Consider the following 12,006-nt stretch of genomic DNA (forward strand, 5'->3'; position numbering starts at 1 on the left):
TAAAAAGTTTTAGAAGTTATGGTTTATTTGCCTGTCCAATTTCCGTTCCCGCCTCGTCTATACGAGCTAACCGGGCCGGGTCGTGACAACTTCTAATTGATAACTCCCCATTTTGGAAACGTTTCCTCTAATAAATCTGAAATTATTTCAGAATTTATTCAAATCCAATCAATAGAATAATCAAGTGGCCCCACCTCATCAAAACCGAAACCCCCTCTCTCCTCTAGCTTGGCCGGCCACTCCTCTCTCTCATAATCACCCTAATAGCTCCACAAAATCAGCCCAGCTCCCTCCTCTCTTTGTCGCCCCCTCCCCTCCTTGGATTAATTTGAATTTCAAATTAAATCCCACCATTAAACATCCAAAATCTGAATTTAATTCAGAATTCCTACACCCCCTCCTTTCCTCCCACCCGAATTCCCCCTTCTCCCTCTTTTCCCTTTGGGTGTTTCATTCCCTTCTGGCCAGGATGCATGGCGGAACTAGAATGGAACTTTGTATTTGTACATGACGATCGAGATCAAGTTGACATCCTCCAATCACCGTTATTTGACGTGGGCTTCGATTTCGACGAGACTATTGAAGATTACATCGACCGTATCCATTACACATTAGTTGATGTGATCAACGAGCAAAAATCAAAGCGACGTTGGATCATCATTGGACGACCGTCATCCTCCACCACTCCGGCCACCTATCCAAGAACGACGATCTTAGGCTTCTTCCTCGGAGTGACCTCGGTTCTAATGTGGAGATTCTTCTTCCGCTAAAGCCTAGACTAGTTGAGCGTATGGGCTCCAAAGGTGAAAGTTCTCATTATTAAATCATGGATTCTTGTGTATCGTCGTAGTTTTACAATTGCTCTTTGCGTTTTCTTGAATTGTTTGGGAATCGGCCTTGCTCTTCTTTGCCTAAGCAAGTCAAAACCAAGAATTCTAAGGATCAATCATTGTTATAAGTAATAAATTTATTGTGGAAACACTTTGTTAATTCTCTCTTTAATTTCTTAAAGTAACTCCCAGTTTGTTTCACATCAAGCATCCAACAGTTATAATAATAGCTTTTAATGGAACACATATATTGTTGTGTTCTATGATTTATAAGTGTCCCAATATGATATCTTTTAAGACAGTTTTGTGTCCTTCAAAAGGCATTAATATTGCAATGGCTCTCCTAGACCACTTGGTCAAAAGCCCTTACAAGAAGGATATCTACGTGGATTAATTTTCTTGCCAGGATCCACCACAAATATCCTAACCTAAATACCTTAGCCATTCCAAGGACCAAGGCTAGACTTCTAGATCTTTGTATTCAAATAGTCAATTAATAATTGAATAGGGAGGGAGGGGCTTAAGATTTTTTTCACAATGATTCCATTAAAGACTAAGAAGTTTTAAATAGGTAATTTCCATTCAAACCAGAACCATCCAACTACAACAAAACTTGATCAAATCAACAGAATAAAATAAAAAATGGGTGCAACAGAGATAGACGTTTACATTAGAACCACAAGAATTTTTAGAAGGATTATGAGTTAATTCAAATAGCAAACTGAACAGAAAACAAAAGCAAAAGCAGTGACAAGAATGCAAGATGTATGCTCTCCCATATAAAATCCATTATAAATTAATTAACACACAAATAAACCTTTTATTAACTGAAATACCATGATTTTAATTATCAAAACAGATTCATATTACCTGTACAATACACTTATCTGGCTATCTACCATAACATCCTGAAACCATGACTATGGTACTGACTATATATTGACCATATATAAAATGATCAATGGTTTGTATCAAATTGTCCACACTACTAACTTTGCCTTTCCAATATCATGTATAAATGGTTTTTCTTTGATCTCACAATATCTATGTCGTGATATGTTAAATGTAGGTAATTGTTTGACAAAAGATCCAATGGGGCATACCATTACTAATTTTATACAATATGTTATTTTGAAACTTAATTAAATCCCCAACAAATCTATCTCAATTTTGTCAACATTGCCATTAGCTCCATTACACCACCCAATGCCCCTTAAAATTGTTATATAATCTAAAAATTAATGAACAAGCGGGGATATTACAGCCTTCACTTTAAGTTGTTCATTCTTTAAGCACCATGAACTACATAGATTGTTAAAAGATTTTATATACTCATCCTCAGAACATCTGATTCCATGAAGAATATGGTAACAGCCCTTGCTAAACAGTTTGACCACTTTTTGTATATCAACCATATTCACAAAAATTAATTCATTGCTAGGACAAAAATATAAAAAAAGGATGTTAAGAAAAACAATTTACATCAATAATTTTGTGCAGCTTCCCCATGATTATCGCAGCACCTAACATGTACGGAGAACTGCGTCAAACATATATGTCATAGAAAGAGTGATTTCCAGCCACTGAGAAATTAAAAAATATGGCTTCCCAAATAACATGGGGGTGAGGTTGGCTCCCCGAAGCCAATGTCACAGATTTCTACCACATCAAATGTCTAACTGACATCGTCAAATCAACATATCATTTTAAGAAGTAAATCAAAATGGTTTTAAATACTAAAATATATAAACATACAACATTATTCTAAGATTGAATCTAACAAGGACACATCATTTATATGATTGCATCTGAAAATCAATTTTCACTTACACTGTCAAATAAATAATTTTAAATAAGATGTAATAATTTTTTCAATCAGATTAATAAATCAGGAACTATATAAGAAAAATCAACAATCATATGCTAACCTGCATAAAATTGTAGCGCTCTCTTCCAATTGATTCATTTTCTGCAATGGCAAAGTATGCCAAAATGGGGTAGTGCCCAACATAAGATGCATAACTGTCACGTTGAATGTTAACAGCCCATTCACTGCATTCACATTACGGAAAAATTAAAAAGGTACCGAAAAACTAATACAAAATATAACGGTCGTGAAGTAACTTTCTAAGGGTTAGCACTCACAATCTATTCATATCAGAATGCCCTGTTCCAACATATTTAGCTTGAAGGTGCTCAAGCTGGGAGTTAATGTTAAACCTATCACTGGCCTGAACAAAAAAAAAAATAAAAGGCTTAGTTCTCTTCAATTGTGCACTGTTCTTGCATTAGTAACAAATAATGCTATAGCTTGGCTGCACTCCAGCTGCTGTTAAAAGAGATATTCACCCTCTCTGTCCACAGCTTCAAAAACTTGCTACTAAAGAACAGAAGTTATTGGTCACTATAAAAGAATAAGACATATTTAAATTAGAGTTAGCTCTAAGTAGGGCGGAACAATGGAGGGCCAAATAGAGCTTATTACAGGCATAATTAGTAAATGGCCAACCATCAACAAAAGCTTAAACCAATGAGCAAGGGTTAGTGCTAGTATACCAGATACTTTACATTTTGTTTCAAGTTCAATGTAAAACTATTCATTCTCATGCGCATCCAAACAATATCCCCCCGCACAGTAGACTTTTCTATCTCTTCCATTACTCCTGTTCAAACGAAAGCTCTCTAGCACCATCAAAAGGCATATAATGAAAGTCCACTCATCCAATGGATACTAAATAGGAGTAACCAGCTCTTAAACCATTGATCATAGAACAAGTTGCTAAGACATATGGGAGCCACAAATCTCATTCAACACTAAATCCCAGCAAAACCATTAGCTCTAATATCACTTGATGAAGGCCCAAACATAGCCCAATAAAAACTAGTTGATGAAGATACATCAACCAAAAGCTTAAATCAATGGGAAAAGATCAATACCATTATATCAAAATATCCAACTATTTGTTTCACTTTTGAAGTGAAACTATCGTCCGCTCTCATGCGCATCTAAACAATTCCACTAATCAAATATCAATTCTCCACTTTAGCCATAATGCCCAAAAAAAAAAAGCTTTTTACACAATCAAATGTTATACACCATGAGCTCACTCATCCATTTAGAGCCTATGTAGGAGTCACTTTTGAAGCCACGAACATGCATAGAAAACACAAAATGCATCAAAAATTAACCAACCAAAATATCAACTCTAATACAACTTATAAGAAAGGTGGCACACTACAGGCTAGAGTGAAGCTAAATGCACTTGTGGATGAACAAACACGACCGAAAAGTTTAAACTAACATGTAAGGGTCAATACTAATACCAAAAAAATCTTAACAGCTAGTTTCGCTTTCAATGCGGGAGTATTCTACACTCTCATATGCATCTTAGCAAAAACTCCTAAAATATAAAATTATTTTTTATTTAATTCAAGACAATGTAGTACTATCATTATACTTGTAACTGATGAATTACAACAAACATAAAATATAACAGATAATTACAACTCTCTTGGGTGGCTATGCCGAATGCTACTTAATGCAAGTTTTCAAAAGATGTAAACAAAGCCTCATATTGGTGATGCTAATTAATCCATATATCTTTCAAGATTTTACAATTAGTTGAGATTATAATCTTAATTTAGTTGTTAGAAACAAGTTCATGGCAATATGTATACCATTTACTCCTCCAATAACCGTTCAAAGCTATGGTTAGAGATATGAAAAAGAAAGTAATAGGATAACATAGATCATCCATTAACACCTAAATGAATGCACAGCAATCGCTTGCAAATATCACATACACAGCAAACTAATGATAGCTTAAGGAAAGAAAGAACCACATTCTTGCATTCCCTAGCGAACATGAAATTTTGATCATGTCAGCGCACATTGAAGATGACAAAATTAAGCAAGGAGCATAATGATGAACACATAGATATAGATGTAGAACTTCTTGAGTTAGATGTTGAAGTATGAGCTTCACTTACATTAATACTTTCTACCTAAAAAATAAACCACTTAAGCAATCATAATGCTCGTCTCCATATCGTAACCAATGGAATGGAAATGAATTATAGAAAAAAAAAAGTTTCCTGAACCTATAGATCTTCTCCAACCTAGGGTCAGCATTTTTCTGCTTAAAAGGAGGTGAAAGAAAAAAGATGCCATTTAGATTAGGGTTGTAAGGAAACTAGTTCACTCGATGAATTACTCAACACTCCCTCATATATAACTCACTTTATTTTTAATTATTGAAAAAAATTGGACAAAATTTTAAGTTGACAGATGAATGACCAATGGGGAACATTGGCTTTCTTGTTCATTTAAGTTTACACATTCATTTTTTTAATACGCAGCTCACCAAGAGCTCCATAAAACAAGCTTATTCAATGATGGTTTAATAGCTTATGATGACTTGTTATTCTTGGCTCAATTAAAGCTTGATGATTGTTAAAATAAAAGTTTGAAGAAATTTGAAGAGGATGTTTGCATGCAGGATTTGAGTTGGTTTTAAGCAGGATTTAAGCTAAATCCTACTAATGCCAAAAACAGATGTTGTAAATCCTACGATATCTTAAATCCTATTTTCACCCAATTTTTTCGTAAAACCAAAATTTACTAAATCTAATAGTTCAACAGATTTAACGAGCTTTATGCTGCACTCGAAGAGAACTCTCATATCTCCTTGTCATGGGGCTCCAAGTTAAAATATTTCTATCAGAGCACATCACCTTATCTAGTGATCGAAATCCCATCCCTTACTTAGCAGTTCGCAGCATTTTGTAACACTACTTATAATATCTCTCTATTTAGTGATAATGTTGTAGTCATATAAGAAATTTTCAAATTTAATTCATGGCATCATAGATACTTCTTTAGAAATTTTAACTACAATTTAACTCCAAACAAAATTCCATCGTTAAATAAATCCACTATTGCAAACGCTTTTATAGGTATTAACACTAATAATTAAATATCTAATTTTAATTTGATACAAACTTATAGTATCTAGCGTGATCTGATCTAGACTCTAGTAAGGATTGAACTTCTATTTCTCATCTATGCTTGATACAAGGCGATAATCTCATCCAACTTCAATTAATTACTGGGAAAAGAACCCTTTGTTTTTGTAGTTATGGAAAATTCATAGATATCCTTGTTTAACTCTTTTTGTAAAGAATTGAATTATGTTTTTAGCGTATAATTCTTCTGCTAATTGACTGTTATGCACTGCTACTAACTTAATTATAATTAATAATAATTTAAGTCATTTTTATGCAATAACAATTAAAGTATAACTTATTTTTTTCAAGAAAAATTAATATGATTAACTAATAAGATGTTGCGAACAACTACAATAAAGCCATACGTTAGAATAAAAATTGTTTTAATGAATACAAACAAACTACAAAAGAAAGGAGAAAATCCAATAAAGACAATCAGTCCTTGAAGCTTTCAGCACAATTTAAGATAAAATATTCTCATGGCAATCCTTTAGGCATTTTAGACTATGTGAGTCATAAGGAGTTGTCAAATATCAACAAGCTACCATGTAGCCAAACTGACCATCAATTCAGGAAAATTCAAAATAACAATGGTATATTTCGTAAACTACTTTAACATTTATAAAAGCAACCTTTCAACCTTATTGTGCATGTAAATGGAACTTAACTACTTGTGCAACAGGAATGAAGAGATTCCTGAAAAATAAGAAGCTGCAATTCTCAAGCTCTAAGCTGCAAGCTGACGAATAGGTGTCCATCAGCACCAATTAGCCAAAGTGTACAAGTACAACCCCCAAGTGGCCAGAGAAATATAATGTTGTTTTAGGGGAGTTGTACATGGAGCAATTCTGATATGAAAATATTATAAATAATGTGCTAAAAAAGGAAGCATGATGTGAGGTTATGGACACATTAAATCAAAGTTTGGGAACTAACTATACAGACATAGTCATTATGACAAGGTTTAAGAACATGAGATCTGATTTCTGATCAACTTTCAAATCATAGTGGTTGGGGATGAGATGAAGATTTGTACGCCATATAGCAAATGATGATGCATGGGATGAGATCATATATGTACAATGTTTTAGTTGATCTTTCTGCTTTAGGTCAATAGAGGTTTAGTCTACAGATCCAATGACTTATGCTGCACATAATAAAAAAAATCTTCTCATTATAGGATAACCCAAAGATGGCACAATTTCATAGGAATCCTTTCCACTAGTATATTTTTGAGAAGATCTATGGTGACAACATTGTAAAAGGCATGATAACTCAAAGCTCAATGAAAAAAGTTCTAGACACCAACCCGAACGAGAGCAAGTCGAACCATTCATTAATGACTTTATGTCCGCACATGGTGTGAGCTTCACAAATGACTTGTATCAGACAAAGCCATGGGATGATATAAAGCCAAGGGAGAAGACTGAAACTCAACCACATCTAGTTCCCATTAATGAAACCAAAAGATCCAATGAGGAAGTAGGTTGGCAATTAGGATGAACAAAAAAAAGGGAAATAAGGAGAAATTGACCAAGTTGCTAGTTTGACATAAAGAAAATGTAGAGATGCTTAGAGAGACAATTGATAGACATTTTTCATACATGATATCAAAATATTTGGACAAATTAAGTACCATAGAGAACATATCCACTAATATTACCATTGTTGTTCGTGAGACTCTAATGCAAAATAGCAATAATACAATCACGCTTGTGACTTGGCATGGAATTTTTCTAAGCAATTGGAATGAATATGTGCTCAACCATTATCCTCGCTTCCATGCTTGTACTACTTGGTTGTAGTAATTCCAATTTTTATGCAGTTGCATTTGGTTCATATTGCACTATTAAGTGTTAAACTTGCTTTTTATTCAATTTCATTTATGAAATTACTTGCTAGTCATTCTCTCTGCTCAGTTTGTGCTCTTAAGTTATTTATTTGTTGGGCATTGTAGCCAACTTCAACTCTGCAGCCATTTTTTTAATTTTTGCAAGTATCTTCTTATTTGCTATTAAAATTTTGGATGTCATATTCACTAAATGTATGTTGTCTATATTAATATGTTAGTAATGGAAAAATTTTTAATAGATCAGCTTTCCTAATGAACTTTGTAACATGGTTGGTACAAATCAAGAGCTTAATAATCCTACAATTCAGCTGATAATATCAATTATGGAGGATAGAAGCTCATTAGATGAGGAGATGCATTTGCAAAAGCATATGTTCAGTAGGTCATATACATGGCAATAGTATGTAGCTGATGTAGTTTATGGACATCCACTGTGGTCGGGCTTAGGATTCCATCAAAGGCATTCTTACAGCTTATGGAATTATTGGTAAGTCGAGGCATACTGAGTGACACAAGGTATATGATCGTTGATAAATAACTAGGTATTTTTCTTAGAAGGATTACAAATGCACATAGTTATAAGCTATTGTGTGAGTTTTTTCAACACTCTAGAGATAGTGAGTCGATATTTCAATCTGGTGCGAAGGAGTTCATTAACTTTCCCCATAGATACTGCAACAAAAAAGGGTTTACTTCTCAGAATTTATCACAACGGTCTAATTTAAACAATTTTTCTATGTTACATCTGGTTGGGAGGGGACTACAGTCAATAAAAGGGTGCTACTATGGGCAATGGAGGAGAGAGTTTACAATACCACGAAGAAAATATCATTTTGTTGACTCCGGCTACACTAACACTCATAAGCTCATGGCACTCTTTAGATGATATCAATATTATTTAAGTGAACACTATGGAGAAACATCTTGTAGGTACTCAACCGAACATGGGTTGTAAAATCATCACCACGCATAATTATGCAATATAGTAAAGAGAATATTTTACATTTGAAAAGAGATCTTTTAACTTTTAATCACATGCAACAATTTTCTTTGATTGTTCGAGTAGATATTGTGCTTGTTTTTGCAATGTAGCACAATTTTATTGGTTGCTATCACAAACATGATCTTTATTTCAATGTCTCAAACCGAGATGCAATATGATAGTGTTTTCAATGAGGTAGAAGTCAATGATGAAGATGAAACGTAAACACAACAGTTTGGGAGAGAAGTCAGTGGCTTTACCCTTAGAGATAGGATACGAAATGAGCATATACGTGAAAAGGTTGGAGTAGCTCCAGTAGAAGATAAGATTAGAGAAAGTCGCCTTAGATGGTTTGGTCACATAAAACGGCGACCTTGCGATGACCCGGTTAGGAGAGTAGATGTATTAGATTTGACTTATGTTAAGAAAGGTAGGGGTAGACCTAAAAAGACTTGGTTAGAAAATATTAGGAATGACCTTTACTTATTAGATTTAAACGAAAATTTGACTTTTAATAGGACACAATGGAAAAAAAGGATTCATGTAGCCGACCCCACGTAGTGGGATAAAGGCTTGATGTTGTTGTTGTTGTTGTTGTTGTTGTCTTATATGTAAATGCTATTTGAATTAAACACTTAAATCTTGAATTATTTAGCCAAAAAACTTATCAAAATTTAATATCTGACATGCCAAACAGTTTTGAGGATTAACATTCTCATAATTTAGTAAATCCAAATTTAGAGGATTTAGTAAATCCTACTTGCTGCCAAGAAGCCCCTAAATTTTGGATCATGCACAAATTTGGATCAAGCTTTATACGAAAATAAATGAATTGATCCTGTTGGCTAGACATTATCACTTATATTTATAGCACTAGCTTAGATAATCGGAACACACCTGCATGTTTCCTAGGGCAAATTAGTTGCCGGAGAAAGAACTTCAAGAAATCACGTAACGCGAAAGGAAATGGCGAAGGCTTCGCTTTACACACTGCAGACAAACAAAAAATTAGTGCTCAGAAATTAAAGATTAAAAACAAAAAAAGAATCCGGGTAACTGGAAAGCCCTAAAGAGGCTGCTCGGCTGCGGGAAAATTGCAATTTAAGTCCTACAGTAAGTTAAAACCCTGTTTATTCCCCATCTTACCTTAAACCTCGGATTTACTAAATCCAAGGATTCCACGAATTTAATCTAAATCCGGGCGTCTCTTCCCCGAAGCACGAACTCTACTTTTCCTTTAGAATCTGCCGGCACCGTCGATGGCTTTCGCGGAGATCGTGGTCGAGAACCTCCTCGCGCTTCGTAGTAGAAGAGGGTTTCGGGAATTGTATAATTAATTTATGATTTAAATTAACTGTATTAGTTTATAGGTGATTTACATATCATAAAATTATTATCTATTAATATATATAATATCTAAATATTTATATTTATTTATATATTATTGTAATTTTTAAAATATATCAAATTATGTACATAAAAAATATACTTTGTTTTAAATATATTAATATTAATAGTATTTTATATATGATAAAAGATTTAATTAAAAAATATTATAAATAATTTTTTATTAGATTTAAATGAGAATTTAATTCTCAAGGGAGCACCATTATTTCAATAATTTATTTACTAAGAGAAATTTATCTTTATATGCTTTAAAAAAACATAACTAATTAGAAGTTTTTGCAATTTATTTTCTTGGCAAAATATATATGAAACTTGGTTCAAAATAAGGGAAGGCCTACAGATCAACTGGAGAGTGTGTGAGGAAGTGTGACTGTGTCATGTGAGTATCGACGGTTTGGATGAGCATTAAGCCCCATGAGCCTAAGAACTTATTTGATATTTTGATGATAATTTTTTTTTTGGTTGCATAGATTTTTGGCTAATATGATTATGTGTACTTTTTTTAATTTATACTGACAAATGTTGGTATGTATTAGGAGAAGTCTGAGATAGGACTATAAATGCAAACCTGATGGAAACCATGAGCTGAAAATTGTACATTTTATTATGTGCTCGAGGGCAAATTATTGCATCCGGTCATCGAACGCGAGATAGGTCGGGATATTAATAAAATATTATTTTAAATTAACCGTGTCAAAAGCACAGGTAAAGCGCAGGTCAAAGCGCAGTCAAAAGCGCAGTCAAAGCGCAAGTCAAAAGCGCAGTCAAAAGCACAGGTGACGTGGCAAATTTTTATTGGTGTCCGAACCTATTTTCCGCGTCCGATGACCGAATGCAATAATTTGCCATGCTCAAGAGAGTAGTCTATGTAGAATCTCAAGCCATCAAGGCAAAAGAAGATTACCGAAGAACTGAGAACTTAAACTTTTACTTATGAGTCATGCTTTCTTGTATATGCCTGGTATATTATTGATATAAAATAACCAAGCACAAATATACGAGAACATAAGATAAAATAATTTTGAAAATTATTTTAATAATTAAACAAGACAACTTGACATTTAACTATCATATTGTATGATAACTTAATTATACTTAACATTGTGCGTGACATTTTTGATAATTTGGAAAGATCAAGTTGTGTTGATTATGGGAAAATTCAAATTTAAAATCTTAAATTAATAATAATGTACGAAGCAAATCGTATTGAACTAGTTAAAAGAAAACTTGATAACCGCCATATGCTCCGTTTCTTAATAAGGTCTACTCAAATTTTGAAAGGATGGAACTATATGATGAAGTAAGAAGTTAACATAATTAACACTCACGTATCAAAGAGCAAATTAACAATCAAATCTCGAAAAATATCATAGTATGCACTTTGTATTGTACAGGTCGATTAAATAGAGAAATTTCTTCCAAGAAAATCACCTAAATGAATTAATCATTATGTATGATCTATATAGTATAGTTCAATCAAATAGGGATATTTTTTTGGGCTTGTCCTAGTCAGCTAATCGTACTGATATATAAGTATAATACTCTATGATCTATGCAAAAAAAAAAAATTATAACGACAGTTTAGGGTTTCAAATTAAAGTCATTCAGTATAAATACTCTCCTAGAAATCATAAAATATGATTATTTTTTGTGTGAGAGGCTATTGTTACTTAAGAGATTTGAGAGAAAGAGTCTTTCTTTCTTTCTTATTTTAATATTTTTTAGCATTTAATGAAAAGTTTTTAAATGAGATTATTCTGTTTGGTTGTTTACACTAATCATGTTATTGGTCCTCTAATTTGAGAGTTTGAAGTTCTGATTTAATGATCTTTTGCAAAATGATTGTAAGGGATCTATTTATATTGTGGAAAAGTTCTTGAATTATGAGAAGCGGTGGGCTAGGATAGATGTTTTTTTTTTTTTTTTTT

The 12,006-nt window shown here is 33.2% G+C and overlaps 1 protein-coding gene across 1 annotated transcript; it reads right to left on the reverse strand.

The window, feature by feature from the left end:
- Window positions 1-2,758: 2,758 nt before the first annotated feature.
- LOC110091928 (uncharacterized protein At4g14342) lies at window positions 2,759-10,015 on the reverse strand (the record flags this gene model as incomplete). The annotated part of the gene is given in 4 exon segments (XM_020816236.2): window positions 2,759-2,882; window positions 2,976-3,061; window positions 9,569-9,661; window positions 9,818-10,015. Coding segments are annotated over 3 exon segments (216 nt in total), but the record flags the coding sequence as incomplete, so codon positions are not given.
- Window positions 10,016-12,006: the final 1,991 nt, after the last annotated feature.

The sequence above is a fragment of the Dendrobium catenatum genome, unplaced genomic scaffold (genome assembly GCF_001605985.2).
Source record: "Dendrobium catenatum unplaced genomic scaffold, ASM160598v2 original_scaffold_38637, whole genome shotgun sequence".
Taxonomy (NCBI): Eukaryota; Viridiplantae; Streptophyta; class Magnoliopsida; order Asparagales; family Orchidaceae; genus Dendrobium; species Dendrobium catenatum.